Source organism: Anastrepha ludens, chromosome X (genome assembly GCF_028408465.1).
Source record: "Anastrepha ludens isolate Willacy chromosome X, idAnaLude1.1, whole genome shotgun sequence".
Classification (NCBI taxonomy): domain Eukaryota; kingdom Metazoa; phylum Arthropoda; class Insecta; order Diptera; family Tephritidae; genus Anastrepha; species Anastrepha ludens.
In genome coordinates, this window is record NC_071503.1 from 8,556,504 (window position 1) to 8,574,241 (window position 17,738).

The following is a 17,738-nucleotide window of genomic DNA, read 5'->3' on the forward strand; positions in this document are numbered from 1 at the left end:
CGCTGAACAATTTAGATCAAAAACAAAAAGTTCATTCATAAGTTAGAGCTCATATTTCAATTTCATTCATAAAACGAGCCCCCCATATGCCAATTTTCGCGACCATCCGAAAATAGTCAATATTGGAATATTTCGCGTCGAATTGAAATTATTTGCCAATATTTTGTAAGTCTTGAATTTTTGTGATGTCGAGTGGCCGCGGCTTCGTATATATGTATGCACGCTTCTATGTATGTAAATATGTGTTCCAACTGCTCGACAGCCGCAGCTGCTGTGAGTCAAGTGTTCGCAAAAGCTACAGTAATAGGCACAAAAAAACGACAAGTAGTATATGAAAAAGTTCTGGCCAGGACATTTCGATACTAGGGAAAATTTCTAAACCATTATTTTTAGTTCTCGCGTGGTATATAAATATAAAGTTAACATATTCCTTTACGTATGTGGTTCTCCGATTGATAAAAAGTGCACAAAAGCATATGCATATTAGCAGCAAAGAAATAAACTTACTGTAAAATAAGAGCGCGGTTTTTTTGTAGGCTACTGTGCAGACATTCAGCCTTCCCATGAAGCACAAAGTGCCAAACATTTAATATTGAAGAAATCACTGAAGCTTCTGCGAGTTGTGTTGATGTGCAGTATTGTTCATAACAAAAGAGACCGATGTCTCAAAATTTGTAACCAAAATTTTTCAATCAATATGTACTTTTTATTTCAAAGCTGTAACACTTAACACTCGACATTAATATAAGTATTCATATACCAAATAATAAATTACACTTCATAAAAAAGGTCTAAAAAGGTATCTAAGTACAGTGGCTCAATAAAGAACTCGGACAAACCTTAGTTAAAAATTTGTATAAAAAACACTGCTAAAATAAAGGCAATTTGAAACAATATTTTTCCATTTCTAAATGCTTTATTTATATAATTTAAGAAATAACCAAAACATAAGATAAGTCGTGTACACTTCTTTTACAATAACAAAAAACTTTCAAAATGAGGAGAATTCACGCCAAAAAAGAACTCGGACATGGAAATTAATTTTACTTTAAAAGCCAATAAAAATAAAAAATAATATTTTGTGGGAAACCCTTTGGATTTAATAACAGCATTTAGTCGTTTCGGCATTGACTCCACCAAATTTCTGCAAACGGAAGGATCAATTTTAGGCCATTCGTCCTTATGAGCAGCTACGAGGTCCTTTTTGTTTGAAATTTTGTGATTTTTGAGTTTATTCTCCAAATGCGCCCGTAAATGCTCAATGACGTTTATATCAGGGGACTGTGGTGGAGTTTCGAGCACTTCCGGGCAGTTATACATCAACCACAAGCGAATATCAAGCGCCTTATGCTTGTGGTCATTGTCTTGGTAAAAATAAAATTGTTCCTTTATACCCAATTTTTCAGCACTTTGAATTGAATTTCTTTTTAAAATTGAAAGATATTGCTTGTGATCCATTATGCCATCAACAAAAAAAAGATTTCCGGGTCCGGAGGCGGACATACATCCCCAAACCATCACTGAACCGCCGCCGTGTTTAACAGTGGCACGCAGGTTTTTCTCTTTCAGCTCCTCATTTGGCTTCCTCCATACATACGACTGCCCATCTGATCTGAATATGTTGTATTTGCTTTCGTCGCAAAATATCACATCTTTCCAGAGTTCAATGTCCTTATTTTTATAGGTTTTTGCAAAATTAACTCGTTTGTTTTTATTTTCCTTACTAATGTAAAGTTTTTTTCTTGCGACTCTGCCATTGAGGTAGTTTTTTCTTAGAACTAATCGCAAAGTTTCCGCATTGCAGTCAATTTCAAGATGTTCTTTAACTTGTGTTGTAAGTTTTGGAGCACTTAAATGAGGATTTGCTCTGACTTGGTTTACTATCCACCGCTCGTTAGCGTCCGTAAAAGGCTTTGGCCGTCCTGATTTCACTTCGTTTTCTACAGATTTTGTTTCTTTAAAGCGTTTTATGGTGTCACATACAGTTGTTCGCGGTCGATTTACAAGTTTGCCGATTTCACGCATGGTTTTTCCATTTTTATGGTGCTCAATAATTATTTTTCGCACTTCCACCGAAGTTTGGCCACGTTGTCGACTCATTTTACAAAAAAGGAACAAGAAAATGCGTACTTGACACAATTTTATTGACACAATTTACTTCCAAAACTGTCGATCGTTCCTCAATTACCTATATATAATTTAAAAAATGGGATTCCCCCATTTAAACTGTCAGAAATTACGAAGTGATGCCAGTTGTCCGAGTTCTTTTTTGGCGTGAATTTTCCTCATTTTGAAAGTTTTTTGTTATTGTAAAAGAAGTGTACACGACTTATCTTATGTTTTTGTTATTTCTTAAATTATATAAATAAAGCATTTAGAAATCAAAAAATATTGTTTCAAATTGCCTTTATTTTAGCAGTGTTTTTTATACAAAGTTTTAACTAAGGTTTGTCCGAGTTCTTTATTGAGCCACTGTATATTATGGGGCAGTTTTGTTTTCGCTTCATAATTCATAATTTTGGGCACAATGCTGTGCCTTTGAATGCGCGCGGATTCCTTTTTAGCGAATCGTGTGTGAACAACCGTATATGTATTGTAGATATACCGTATTTTCCTGAAGGGTAAGGAGTAGGCGGCCACAGCGAATGGTTGTTGTTCTTTACATGCCCTGTGTCAAGTGTGCGCAGAAGCTTGTGTTCTGGGTTTGTTAGAATGGTGGTAGATTGTACATATATTTATACACATATGTGAGTATGCGCGTTAGGCTTCCCAGCAAGAAGAGTGGTGGCCATGTTACCCTGCACATAACCGCCACGCGTGGTCTGTAAACTGTCACTAGCCCCGCCCCTTTGCAATCACTTTGTTAAAAGCGTTGGGAAAATCGTGCCAAAAATTTTGTGTACGTGTAATTTTTTATCCCTTTCATACATATGGATTCGTTTGCCAGTGCCAGTTTCATATAAACGTAGCGACGAACAAAATAACTTTTAGGTCAGCGCCGGCAGCACAGCGCGATAGCCTAGCGGCTAGCAATGTGGGCTTCCGATCCAAAATCCTTGGTTCGAATCACAAAAAAAAAAATTTTTTTATACATTTATTTTATTTTGTTTTATGAAATGTTTATGAGGAGAATTTTTTCATGGCAGAAATACACTCGGTGTTTTGCCATTGCCTGCTGATGGGCGACCGCTATTAGAAAAATGTTTTTATTAATTTTGCTTTCACCGAGATTCGAACGGACGTTCTCTGTGTGAATTCTGAATAGTACTCACGCACCAACCCATTCGCCTACGGCGCTTATTTGCTTCGATTGATGCAAAAATGAGTAAAAGTATTTGAATGAACTTTGCTTACTGCTTACACATTTGCCAAAGGTTGACAATTTGATTCTCGGCCTACTTTGATATCAAAAAGAGAGAAAAGATATCTTTTTGACTTATTGGTTTGACAGCCACTTATCGTTTTCTTTTGTTCTATTTCTATTGATGCAAAAATGAGAAAAAAGATATGAATAAAGTTTGCTTACTGCTTACACATTTGCCAAAGGTGACGGAGAATCAAAAAAAAAAGTCGATTTCCAAACAAATACGAGTGCATATGTGTTAGTAACAAATAAAAAAGTGTAATTGTGTGAGAGTTTCGGTCACGCAGGTTTTGCTGGGTTCCTGGATGGATATTAGAATATTTTCTCATCAATATGTGTATGTAAGTAGTTCAGATTTGACTGAAGAGATTAAATATAGGAATGCATATTCATATGATTGCCTTTATGGCTGTTTTACATATAAATCAATTCAAAAGAAGTATGAATAATGCTATATAGAAAATAAATTTCTAAAGAACTGGTATTAGAAAAACCTGAATACACTATTTTAAATCAATTTCAATTAAACCAAATATAAAAAATGAAATAAAAATATCGAACAAAAAACTGTGCACAGGATTTGAACCTGAGTCAAATATGAGACGATGTACTGCATACACGACGCGTCTTTCACGATTGCGCTAATTTGCAATTATTAATGATCTTTCCTAAATCACTCATTTATTCGATTCGCAGTTTTATATGCACATATTCTGCGTTAGTTGAAAGTTTGTATGCGTAATTATATGAATATGCATGTGTGTATGCGCGTTTGGCTTTCTGGACGGATATTAGAATGATATTTTCTCATCAATATAATTTGGATTTGATGAAATAATATAGATTATAGATATATGTACATATTTTCTGTTTTGATTGATTTATATAAAATTCAGGTCATATCCAGTATGAACTATTTTATACCGAAAAGAAATTTCCATTTATAAAATACAAAAAAAAAACAGTATTTTAAAGAAATTTTAATTAAAATAAACTCAAAAATTTTACCAAACTTTCCTGGTTTGAATTGTAAAAAAAAAATGTGCAAGAAAAAAAATATGACTTCAGGACTTGAACCTGAATTATATACGTGCCAAAAAACAAAACGAATAATTCCGCCGACTTTAGCTTCTGCACCACAAACTAACTGCCGCGCGGCCTTCTTAATCGCAAATTTATTCGCTTCGATTTCCTTAGTAGTGTGCCGAAAAATCTTATGAACTTCCTCAGTAGTATGGTAAACGCAGAAAAAATCTGAATTTCTGTCCTAGCGTGGTAAGTAAATATAGAAACCCTCCACTCGCGTCACTCGCGTGGTAAATATCTGCAATTCCCCACTCGTGAAGATAGTTGAATTTGAAATGACCTTATTATGAATCTACAAATTAGAACTCGAAAAAAGCTCTTTTAACATTTGCTCCTTCTCATTGCATTAACATTCTCTGCTACAACTAACCACAACGTTAATTACCCTAATATTCTTATAACTAGAACTACTTATACATACTTATTTCTAATTTACTTACACCTTATATAAATACTTATTAAATCTTTATTTAGTTAATTCAAAACAATCGGGCGCGTCCCAGGTGGTGGCCACACGAGTGGCCTTCCCTGATGGGATGGGTTCAACCTCGTGTGATGACTCAAAGTTGGCATAGAATCAGGGTGCCATACGCGAACCAAACTGGCTAGGGAGTAGTCCAGAACAAAAACCATCCTTGGTAATGGAAAATACAGACGATATTACTCCAGGTGGAATCTACACAAGTGGCAATCCACCCGCTTCGGCGGCAGGGGCATGGATTCTGGAGGCCCCAACCATTACCCAAGTCTCTCAGCTCTACGAGCGAGAGCGCATCCTGGAGGAGACTGGGGTTGCTATCGCAATCTCCTCTCCTTAATAGTCTGAGAAACGTTTTTCTGTTTCGGAGGGCCTGAGTTGTGAGGTCTCTTCGGCGGCTGCACGACCTCCCAAAGAAGCCGGGAAATCGAAGAACGTGGCAAGGAGGGAGAGAAGAAAGTGGCGGGCAAGGCTGCAAGGCTCATGCGGGAGAAATCCTCATGAGACTCTGCCTGGCCTTCTGCGTGTGTGTCTTCCAAATGACCTCGGTCAGCGGAAGTGACACCCACGGAAGCTACCGAATCCTCGGTGGGCACGGGCGCTCCCAAGTTGTCTCGCTCTCGAGGTAAGTGGAGAAGGACGGTGGCTGAAAGCAGCACACCTCCCTGCCCTGCGGTTGCCGCCAATGGCCGAGCCACGACCCCCCAAGGTACGAGGTTCTGCTGAGCCACGTCCCTATCGGCGCCTCGACAAAATGTCCAGGACAAATGGATCAGGACCGTGGTCAATAACGTGCTCCCCATGGGGACCACTCGCTTCGCAGCCTACAGCGAGGAGAGTGTACCCCTCAGGAAGGCCATCTGCTGGATTCCGGATCCAGACCTGTCTACGGCGGATGTCCTATCCTGTCTACGTGCTCAGAATCCGGGCATCAACACGAGGCTTTGGCGAGTCCTCTCTTACACCAAGAGCAAAAACCGGGAAGGAAAGGAAGGGGCTGCTCTTGTGGTGCGAGTGGATGAGGCCAGTGTTGATGTCATGGGCTCACGGTACGGGAACCGTCTGAGTCTCTTCTTTGGGACGGTCAGCTTCCATGTCTTTCTCAAATGATTGGCTCGGACGGTTCCTGTAGCTACCGTCCCTTGACGGTGACGCAGATTAACTTGCAGCATTCCAAAGCCGCTACTGCACTGCTAAGTAGAAGGCTTACCCAGCTGCACACATTACCCCACATAACAGCAAGAGCCCTGGGTCTTTAGGGGCCGTCTCAGTGGCTTAAGTGCGCTGAAAGGGGCCATGTTATTATATGACAGGAGGACCGGTCTTATAGTATCATCCCATCTCACTGTGACGGGTCTTGAGTAATTCTGTTGCCAAGACCTGGTAGCGGCTGAGGTGTGTTACAGAGGTAGACGCGGATGGTCGAAGTTTGTGATTGCATCTGCTTATTTTCCTTACGATGCTCTGGAAGGACCACCACCCGGGAAGGTCACTAGTCTCGTGAGGTTTTGTAAGCGGCGCAATCTGGGCCTCCTCCTATGTTGCGATACTAATGCTTTTGCTCACCACCTTAAACGATTCGGGAGTCTACGCACAAGCATATGCGGACGATGTTGCTTGTTTGGTAACAGGCCCTTCGCTTATGAACATCTGCAGGAAAGTGCAGAAAACTCTCGATCGGATTGACACTTGGTGCTGTGCGAATGGGCTATCGGCAAATCCCGCCAAGACTGGTATTGTCCTCTTTACCAGAAGGAGGAAGCTTGACTCGTTCTGCCAAAGCTAAAAGGAGTCACAATCCAGCTCTCCAAGGAAGTTAAATATCTTGGAGTAATCCTCGATAGTAAACTCCTATGGAAATCACACGTTGAAACAAAAGCATCCAAAGCACTGACAGCTTTCTGGCAGTGCAAAGGTGTCTTTGGGAAAACGTGGGGTCTCTCTCCTAGCAAGGTCCTATGGATCTACACGGCTGTGATAAGACCCATTATCACCTATGCATCAGTGGTCTGGGTGAGTAGACTCTCTCTAGTGGGAGTCAGGAGGACCTTATCGAGACTACAACCCACTGTGGCCATCTGTTGCACCGGAGTTTTTCCGACTACTCCAGGCCCGGCATTAGATGCTCTGATTGGTTTGATGCTTTCCTCCAAGGAGCGGCCTTGAAGGCCATCTGCAGACTGAAACACAATGGGAACTGGTATGGCCCCTGTCCGGCATTGGAACGCAGAGAAGGCATGGACGTCGATCCAACAATTTTCTCCATGCCCCTTGACTCCATGCCATCAAGAGTCGCACTTGAAAAGAGATACAGTCTAGTGCTACCAGAGGCTGAGCTGTGGGAAGACTCCGAAAATGAGCCCGGCAAACACTGTTTTCGCATTTTTACGGATGGCTCCAGGACCGAGCATGGCTCCGGCTCGGGGGTCTACGAGGAATCCAGCGGGATAAAACTGCACTTTGCTCTTGGAATGCAGGTGTATGCAGTTCAAGAAGCGATGAACTTTGTTGTGGAAAAACGATGAAGAGGCAGATCTATTTGTGTCTGCAGCGACAGCCAAGCTGCGCTTATGGCCTTAGACAGCCCTCCAACCACATCAGGGGTAGTCAAGTCCTGTAAATCCAGGCTGAACTATGTCGGTAGACATAATAGCCTGATGCTAACATGGGTCCCGGGACACGTGGGTATCGCGGATAACGAGACCTCTGACTCCTTAACTAAGATGCCAATTTGCCACTCCCTTCTGCGGCCATCACAGCCACGGTGAGCAAATGGGTAACTACCACCCACAAGCGAGCTTGGCAGGCTGAGAGAGGCTGCAGATGGACTAAACTGATGTTACCCGTCATGTCCGATCGACTGTCGCAAACCCTTTTGTCATTAAGCAGAGGGGACTGCAGACGGCTGGTTGGACTGATGATGAGCAAAGCACATGGAAAGGTTGGGTATCTTAGACAGTGTACTCTGCCCAGCTTTTGAAGAGGAGGATGAGACGGTGGACCACTTCCTGTGTGTCTGCCCCGCATTTGTTCGAATCAGGTTTGAGGTCTTTGGCACTGATGTGTTGAGAAGCGACCATCTTGGCTCCTTGGCACCACAAGATCTACTCAGATTTCTTCGGACATCGGGTAGATTTAAAGAGAATTAAAAGGGAATCCAAGTGTAGTACAATGGACTTAATTAATGTCTGAGTGTGCACTTGCTAGTTGTCCCGACAACAAAAAAAAAATCTATTCTACTGATATGTGACACCCTCACTAAAAATCATACAATAGAATACACGAGGATACCAAAACTGCTACATTGAACTACAAATATTACTCACACAAATCAGACCACACGTAATTACCCTGCAAGAGACACACATCCAAAACTCGATACCAATGCCAACGCCTAATTATTATAATATACCTCCTGCTGAAATATGAACGAGACTGATTTAATAAAACACAAACGGTCTATTATTGTTTTGTCATTGAAGCACCCACTTTATAAATATTTGTCACCTTTAGGTTCCCACTATCCCTTTGTGACAGTGTTTTTCCTGCATATGTGTATGTGTTTACTTTTTTCTGTTGAGAGGCTTGCACCTGAGTAATTGCACCAGTTCAAAATATCATTGTGAATGTCGTTGAGATCTATGTTTGTATTTTCATGTTTATTCATTTTTTCTATGAGAGTGAAATCGTCTGCGTAGCCAGAAAGTCTATTTCTTTTTGCAATGATAAAATGTAGCTGAGTTTGTGGTATGCTATAAGAAATAGTATGGCTGAAATTGGGGATCCTTGGGTATCCCTTTCTGGAGTGGATATGTTTCGGAGAAGTGCGAGTCTACTCTTATTTGAATTTTTCTGTTTGTCATAAAATTTTTGATGTAGTTTAATATTTTAGGACCTATTTTCCATTCTGAAAGCTGGTCTAGAATGGTGTGTACTCCGATTTTATCATATGCTTTAGTAAAGTCGAGTGAGATAATTGACAAATGCTTTTTTTTAGGATAAGGAGGACGTGATCTGATGGTCTAGATATACTAGATAATCAGACACTGATTTACCCTTTCTAAACCGGTTTGCTGGCTATGTAGTAGTTTGTTGCAGGAAACAAACCACCATAGCCGATTAGCTACTACTTTGTCTAATAATTTTGCGCAGACCGGATTCAAGGATATTGGACGGAGGATTTATCTTGGTTTGTTTTATTGTACATTTAGGGAATTTGATTGCTCAAAATGTTGTTATAAAGACTAAGTAAACGGGTTTTCATGGCCGCCGGTAAGTTTTTTATTATGGGGTAAGAAATTTTATCAATACCTTCAAGGGTGCGACCCTTAAGTTTTGACAGAGCTATAGAGAGTTCTATTGGAGTTATATCGCTTTCTATTTGGAGCGCAGTTTTGCTTGGGGTTAAGCTGTTAATTGGTGTTAAGGAGGAGTATTTTTGGTCTAAAAATGATCGTGCAAAGTTGGTGTCGCTGGCTTCATTTGACCAGTATTTTCCAAATGAGTTGGCTATTGTAAGTTTATTGGTTGTGGTAGTTTGGATTGGATCTTGTAGGGCTACTGTGTATCGGAAGGTGTGGCTTTAAGCCGCATAATCGACGTATAGTGTTCCATATCTGTCCAGTGGGTGAATGGGGGTGAATTTGGCTTGTAAACTTATGCATTGCCTTGTTTTTGGATAATTTAAGTTCTCTTTTAGTAAGAGCGTTTGCTCTTTTGTAGTTTACTATGTTTTCAGTTGTTATGTGTCTTTTTACTTTATTCCAAAAACGATTTCTATCTTTCTTCAATTTTTTGAGTTCTATGTTCCACCAAGGGGTAAATTTTTTCGTATTGTAGTTCGTTTGAGGGATTGCTTCACTTGCGCTTAGGAGTATGATTTTGTGTAGCGTGGCCGCTTCTTTATTTGTATTATTGCTGTGTGGTTTAGCTTGACATAGTATGGTATATTCGATAGGATGCTTAATTTATTCCAGTTAGCTTTATTAAGGTTAAACCTGGGTCTGATATTTATTGTGGTGTTTGATTGGTTGTTAAAGATGGTTGTGATTATTGGGAAGTTGTCGCTGCCGAAAAGGCAGGATTCTACTTGTCGAGTACTTTGTAGGGCTATGGAAGGTAATGCTACGGTTAAATCATCATGAGTGATTGTATGGTGTGTTGTAAAGTGGGTTGGTGAGCCATCGTTCAAAAGAATTAGACTTGATTGACTAACGAATTTAAAGAGCTTATTACCTCTGCTGTTGCTTTTGGGGATCCCCAGTTTGGATGCCAACTATTAAAGGCACCGTCGCTATTAAAGATCCTCCAGGATAATTATTGAAAAAAAAGAATAGTAATATTGAGCAGGGGGGTGAAGTGTACGTTGCTTCTTGGGGGAATGCACACAGAGGCGTATGGCAGTTGTGCCAGTAGCCTAAAGACCGACCATTGTGGCAGAATGCCACTCCTGCACGAGGTGCCCCTGCTTTTAACCAAAAATGGCGGATCTAGAGAGGCATAACTCGAAAAAACCCGTAATCCTAGGTGTAATTCGAACCGTGCCTATAGGATGAATGGCACTACGTAAGTGTGTCTTATAACGGTGACCTCCAGATATCGGGCGCCCTCTGGTTGTAATTAGCCTTACCGCGACACCGGGGCACTGTCGTGGCTCGACCTTCCCTTCCCCTTCACTAGTGGGACCACATGGCAGAGTCGAACAACTTATTAAAAAAGGCAGAAGTGCCTAATATAAACCAGGTCGATAACGACCTTTCGGTAAACAGTGCCGAATTACCAACAACATCGCAGGCAGCTAAGGGCAAACAGTGCCCTGCGACTGTCAGCGAAAGCACCGATATGGAAGTTGACGACATGGCCCTGGGGCCAGATGGCAAAGCTTCTACCATATCACCAGAGGAAGAGGAGAAACTATTATCTTCTCCCACTCGTGACACAGGAAGAAAGGACGAAGACAAGGTGCGGCTTTGCGGTGCCGCCAGAAAGCGCCTAAAGTACTTCCTGAGAAAAGGTCACAGCATTGACGAGGCAAGAGAGTTGGCTCAAAAACCAGCTGATCTGAAGCGACAACGCTCCAGCAGCACCACGCCAAAGCAAAGCTCCCCTAAACGTGCCAATTTACAGGGGAGCTCCAGCGTTGGAAGGTTAGGTTAGGTTAGGTTATGGTGGTAGTCGGTCTGCACGACCAACTCACTTAGACCTTACAGGTCCGTTGTGATACCACTGTGCTACACGGGAACCTCATTTATCTTCCTTCGTGGAACCATTTCGTGGCTCTTATGAAGCGTAGTATTGATGCCAACCCCACGCCAGACAGTTCTGTAAGAGAATTAAAAAAGTATTTACCTAGACAACCTGCTCTGATTTTAGCTAGGGCTGGACAATTGCAAAGGAAGTGCTCAACTGTTTCTTCCTCTTCCTCATCTATGCAGCTTCTGCAATATTCATGGGAGAAAACTCCTAGTCTCGAGGAATGCCTGCCAAATAGCCAATGACCGGTTAAACAAGCCACGACCTTCGAGATATTGTCTCTTGAGAGACTAAGCAGTTCCTTTGTTCTTTTCTTGTTTATTTGCGGCCATAGTAGCCTAGCTGTTAGACACGTATCTTCATTTCTCCATGACCTATTGGCCTCTTGGATAAAGTGGTTTTTTTATTATTAGTTTACTCGTGGCCATGGGTATTCCAATGGCACCTTTATCACTCAGCAGTTGGAGAGCGGTACCCTTTCTGGCTAGCTCATCTGCTTTACAGTTTCCCTCAATATCTCTATGTCCCGGAACCCAAATAAGGCTGACCTTGAATACGTCACTAATATCATTTAGAGCTGCCCGGCATTCCTGTGCAACCTTCGATCTTAGTAAAGCCGCATTCATTGATTTTATGGCCGCCTGGCTATCCGAGAATATATTTATAGTCGTTTTTGTTACGGCGTGCGTATTTAGGTATGTAGCCACTTCTTTTATAGCTACTACCTCAGCCTGATAGACGCTGCAGTAGTCTGGTAGTCGAACGGTAGTTCCAGTCCTAATTCCTTCGAGAAAACTCCGTAGCCAACCTTATCGTCTAGCTTGGAACCATCTGTATAAAAGTTTAATTCTCCCCTTCTCCATGGTCTTGTTGTATGCCACTCCCTTCTTGACGGTATACTCGTCTTGAAGAGCCTTTCGAAGGTGAGTCTAGGGATAGAGTAGTCTATTTCTTGTTTATGACTATTCAGAGAGTGCAAAATGGAAGCGTGGCCAAAGCACCGGTCTTTCCATAGCGCCATACTTTTTAGTCTGAGCGCCGAGGCGGCGGCCACGTGTTTTCCTACCAGATTTAGGGCAGGTAAGTTGATTAGCACTTCCAGCGCTTTGTTTGGAGTAGTCCTTAGAACGCCAGAGATGCATAAAAAAGCTGTTCTTTGGACCTTACTCATGATTTTAGCGTAAGTCGCCTTTTGAGCAGATGGCCACCATACAAGTATTCCGTACATTAAGATTGGCCTAACTACCGAAGTATAGAGCCAGTGCGTAATACGGGGTGTTAGTCCCCATTTGATACCGACCGCTTTTTTGCAAGTGTATAATGCAACGTTGGCCTTCTTTACTCTTTCATCAATATTAGATTTCCACGTGAGTTTCCTGTCTAATATGAGTCCTAGGTACTTGACATCCTCTTTCAAAGGAATCTCCACACCCTTAAAAATTAGCGGGGAGGTTATAGGGAGCCTATGTTTCTTTGTAAAGAGAATTATTTGAGTTTTTGAGGGGTTTATATCGAGTCCCCTGCTCTCAGTCCAGCTTCTAAGCGTGGCCATGTTAGAGCGCAGAATATCCATAAGGGTATTAGGATATTTGCCTTTAACGGCGATTGCTACGTCATCTGCGTAAGCTGTGACGTGGCAACCCCCTCTTTCCAGGGTCAGTAACAGGGAGTTTACTGCCAAAATCCAAAGAAGAGGGGAGGACTCCACCTTGTGGTGTGCCTCTGCAGACCTGTCTGCTTAGAGTAGTGCTTCCTAATTTAGCCGTTACCTTTCTTTTGATGAGTATATCTTCTATCAGGGCTACGATATGTGGTTCAACTCCAAAATCTTCCAATGAATCTACTATAGCGTTTGCATTTATATTGTTGAAGGCGCCTTCTACGTCTACGAAAGCAACCAATGCAAACTCTTTGTCTGATAAGCTTTTTTCCACCAATCCGACGAGTGAGTGTAAGGCGGTTTCTGTGGACTTCCCTTTAGTATAGGCATGTTGCGCCGAAGAGAGCCTATTTAAAGGCACGACACCCCGTATGTATTCATCTATTATTCTCTCCAGGATCTTGAGAAGAAAAGACGTTAGACTAATGGGTCTGAAGTCTTTAGGGTTAGTGTGTGAGGACCTACCTGCCTTGGGTATGAAGGAGACTTTTGCCTCCCTCCATCCTAGCGGAATGTAGCCCATGTTAAGACAACTTCTAATGACAATTTTGATAAACGGTAGTACAATGCCCCGTGATTGCTGCAGTTCAGCGGGGTAGATACCGTCCATTCCTGGCGATTTATAAGGACCAAAAGTATTAATAGCCCATTCGATTTTTGAGTGTGTAACTAAGAGATTTCCTAGGTCGGATTGCCTTTCATTATTGGCGGAATGGTTTTGTTCCACCGGCGTGTTACCTGGAAAGTGTGTGTCTAGGAGAAGACCTAACGATTCCTCACTTGACGTAGTCCATGTATTCCCTTGACCTTGTAGGTAGCCTAGGTTGCATGGCGTCTTTGAGAGAATTTTTCTTAATCTGGCCGCTTCTGAAGTCTCCTCAATTTCTTTGCAATAATTTTGCCATGATTCACGCTGCGCAGTTCTAACTGCTTTTTTGTAGTTTTTCAATTCAGCCTTATAGGCTTGCCAGTCCTCTGACCTTCTCTAGGCCTTGGCCAGATTAAATAGTTTTCTGTGGGATTGTCGTAGTGAGGTTAGCTGCTTGGACCACCAGGGTGGTTTAGACTTCCCTCTGGGTCGGACAACCGGACAGCTGGCTGCTAACGAGCTATTCATTGCTTTAGTTACCTGATTAACCAGTTTATCCAACTCCCCACGAGTAGTGGGGTTTTTGGGGGCTTTCTTTGGCAGTAAAGCTCTTAATTTTTTATTGTAAACTCCCCAGTCAGTTTTCCGTATATTCCTGAACTGGCTAACTTGGGGAGACCTAGTGTCGATTTCGAATTCAATATACCGGTGGTCTGAGAACGAATTTTCGTTTGAAACTCGCCATCTTTTAATGTGATTAGAGAACATGTCGGAAGCCAGGGTGATGTCTAAAACTTCCTCTCTGTTCATAGTGACAAAAGTCGGCTCTGAGCCTAAATTCAAAACACTAATTTTATTTTCTAAGATAAAGTCCAGTAGTGACTCACCTCTAGAGTTAGTGTCGCTGCTCCCCCACAGGATATTGTGAGCATTTGCGTCGCAGGAGACAACCAAATGTTTGTTCTTCCGGGCTGCCTCTTGCACCAGAGTACGGACTTCGTCCGGCGGAGCTTCTCTGTCATAGGCCATGTAGGCGGAGGCTAGCCAAAAACCGGTTTTCCCGAGCTCGATGCTTGCCGCCACCATGTCGCCGCTACTAAGCTGTGGGAGCAAGAAGATATTTATATTATTTTTAGCGAGGATGCAGCTACGAATCTTACCTCTGTGTTGTACGGCAATCATTTTAAATCCCTTCACTCCGAGGCCGCAGATTTTATTGCCGTATATCCACGGCTCTTGAATGAGGGCTATGTCAAGTCCACCGGCAGCCAAGCGGACGGAGAGATGCGCGGACGCAAGTTTGGAGTGGTGGAGATTAATTTGGATCAGCTTCATGAGAATCTGTCCGTTTCATCTCCACCATCGTGACCTCGACGTCCTCCTCCGAGATCTCAATGTCATCAAGGAGATCATCTTCGTTAAAAAGCGGCCCCACACCGGTCAGCCTCTCCGAGTCGGTTGAGCATTGGCTGTTGGCCAACCCTTCTGCAGTATCGCTCCGCAAGCTGGCTTTGTCACTCTCCTCATCTGAGTTCAAAGCTGGCTCGTCGCTGCGATAGATTCGAATGGTTGCGTCAACGAACCCGAACCTCACGACATTGTTTTTCTGCGTCAAAGAGCCGAGCGATTCTCCATTGAGGATGAGCATCACCTGTCGCCTACCTTCTACTGGCTCCTCTATTCTCCCTACCTTCCAATTATGTGTTGGCAGGTCTCTGTTGCAGGACTTGAAAATTTCTTCAATTTTGTTTGGCTCTGCCGGCTTTGCCGGAATCCAAACTCGAGCTCGAGGCCTGCTTGGAATTTCATCCTTGCTGACCGCATCGAGTTTGGCACCCGGCCAAACCTCTCCTATCTTGTTTACGGCCAACCTGCAGAGCGTGGCTGACCTATTGTCTTCGCAGGCGATGAGTTTTGCTCTACCTTGATACCAGCCTGCGTCATGACAAAGGGGAGGGGGTCCGGGGTGCTCCTCTAGGATCTGAAGGTACACTTCGGCGTTAGCCTCCTCAATCCACCTCCATTTTTCCTTAGGAATCACTCCTTCCTCCTCTCCTTTGTCGATGACGGCCAGTATCTCACCGCCGCCTTTTACCACCTCACTAAAGGTTGGATATTTTTGGCCACCTGCCTTCTGTCTTTTGGCGGCCCTTTCCATTGTCTGCTCTGCAGACCGTTGTCTTTTGGGAGTAGCACCCGCCGGTTTTCCCAAGTCGGATATTACTCCCTTTGCCCACTCTAGCGATTTAGCCTGGTCTTCGGTTAGCTGGTCTGTTGCTACCTCTCCTAGTCTAAATATGACCCTGCTGGCCGCCTTCTTTTCATAATAGTTTTGTTTGGAGGGACGGACATGTTTAGCCGGCCCCCCCCCCGTTCTGCGCTTATGAACTGCCTAGAGGTACTAAGCCCTTCTATGGCAACCTGCCGGTTAATCCTAGAAGCAGGTGCCGACCCCCGTCCTCTATAAGAGGTTGAGGTGGGATGGGGGTTATTTGTCCTACGCAGCGTTGCCCCCGCAGCTTCTGCCATTGACTGATTTGAGGCCAGTTTACCCAAGCCTCCTCGCCCCCCACTGCCTCCTGCAGTACTCGTACTGGGACCAGCCCTTTCGCTTATGCCCCCTCTAGCTCCTAATAGCGGCGGTCTGACCACTGCCTTGCTCTCAGCTGTAGCAGTAGTCGAAGCCACCTTTGTTGGTTTTTTGGGAGGACCGACCTCCTTGTAAAAAATGTTATTTTTTTTGTTTGACATGTTCATTTTGGTCCCACGAGTGTCGGACAAGGGAGGTCCGCCTGTACAGAGGTCCGTGTGCACAGGTAAGGCTAGATAGAACCGGAGGTCGCCAGGTATCCGGAGCACTCCGTTCAAGACTGGGCTATTTTTGGTCTGGGTCCCCAGCCAGGCTGAACCTCGGCACGAGTCGTATAACACCTTGTTCCGACCCAGGGCAGAGCTTGGTCATCGTTCAAAAAGCAGCCCGAACCAAGGGAATGAAGTGCATTCGCTCAATACTGGGATGTATTTAAGTGACAACACTATCATCCATTGGTAAGGTCTGGTTAGTGATTCGACTAAGCCTCCGCACCACGGCAAGGTGTCTGCCGGCGTTGGAAAAAAGGCAGGAGAGACTACCGAAACGGAAGGACCAAAGGCAGCAGTGCCTAATCCAGAAGTCAAGGTAGACTCAACAAAAATGTCTTACAAAGACGCGGCGTGTAGCACGAAGTTGGGAATAATTCCTCCTGACTATCCCCCTACAGTATGGTCGACGGAAAGACTAACGGCCATACAACATGCTATCCTGGAGGCGATAAGGAAAAAGCAGACTGGCGCTGCAAAGCCCAAATTTAATAGCTGCACCTTTCGCCCAGGATATATAGTTATATCATGCGGCTGCGATGATATGGCTAATTGGCTAAAGGAAGTAGTTCCTAAGCTGAAGCCGTGGAAAGATGCACAGCTGAAGATTGTGCAGGAGACGGACATACCGCGCCCACAAATCTTCGTTGGTCACTTTCCAGAATTGGACAGCCCCTCAACTGAGGATATTATTAGCCTCCTTGACGGCCAAAACGAGGGCCTCAACACCAATGACTGGCGGGTGCTCAACAGAGTGCGCAAGGGTACTGTGGTAGAAATTACCATTGCTATTGACCCAATCTCCGCAGAAGTCATAAAGACTTCCAACAACGAGTTCGGTAAAACCCAACTTCGGCCAAAATCTAAAGGCCCGATTGATCCGCCTAAGGTTACCGAACAGGACCCTGACCCCTCGGCGAAACAAAGCTCTGAGGAAGCGGGAACTTTGACTCCAACGGCTTCAATAGCCCAGGACGATAAGGCCAGCTGCTCCAGACACGAGCCAGAAAAGCCAACAACTTCCGGCACATGGCGCCATAACGTGGCCGAGGGTATCCGCATGCGACCCCCGCTGCAGGCTGAAAAAAAAGCGCACAGCCACAACAAGGATCGAAGGGGGGATCAGATGTCCGCTGAGGAAGCAGTCCTGCTGAAAAGCAACCGAGGCAAGAAAAAGGCAGCCATTGCCAAACGAAGGATCACTAGATGACCTGGCCTAAGCGTAAACCCTACAACACCAGAAGGCAACTCGGATGCCTTCAAATAAATCTCCATCACGCAAAAGCAGCTTCGGACGCACTTACGAGGAGATTTAACCAAGAACTCTTGGATGTAGCTTTCATTCAAGAACCATGGGTACGTAAAGGAGTCATTCAGGGACTCCAGAGCGCAAACGGTAAGTTGATATATGCTGCCAACAAAGACCGTCCCAGAGCGGCGTTGTTAATAA

General features: G+C 43.8%; 2 protein-coding genes across 2 annotated transcripts; one reads left to right on the forward strand and one right to left on the reverse strand.

Annotated features, from left to right (window-relative positions):
- Positions 1 to 14,744: 14,744 nt before the first annotated feature.
- LOC128869730 (uncharacterized) lies at positions 14,745 to 15,587 on the reverse strand. Its single transcript, XM_054112334.1, has one exon. The coding sequence runs from the start codon at positions 15,585 to 15,587 to the stop codon at positions 14,745 to 14,747; it is 843 nt and encodes a 280-aa protein (XP_053968309.1).
- Positions 15,588 to 16,622: 1,035 nt separating this feature from the next.
- On the forward strand, positions 16,623 to 17,498 carry LOC128869731 (uncharacterized). The gene has a single exon (XM_054112335.1). The coding sequence runs from the start codon at positions 16,623 to 16,625 to the stop codon at positions 17,496 to 17,498; it is 876 nt and encodes a 291-aa protein (XP_053968310.1).
- The last annotated feature ends 240 nt before the right edge of the window (positions 17,499 to 17,738 follow it).

Excerpts from the sequence above, each read along its gene's own strand:
- LOC128869730 (XM_054112334.1), bottom strand. The coding sequence starts at position 15,587 with ATGGAAAGGGCCGCCAAAAGACAGAAGGCAGGTGGCCAAAAATATCCA.
- LOC128869731 (XM_054112335.1), top strand. The coding sequence starts at position 16,623 with ATGTCTTACAAAGACGCGGCGTGTAGCACGAAGTTGGGAATAATTCCT.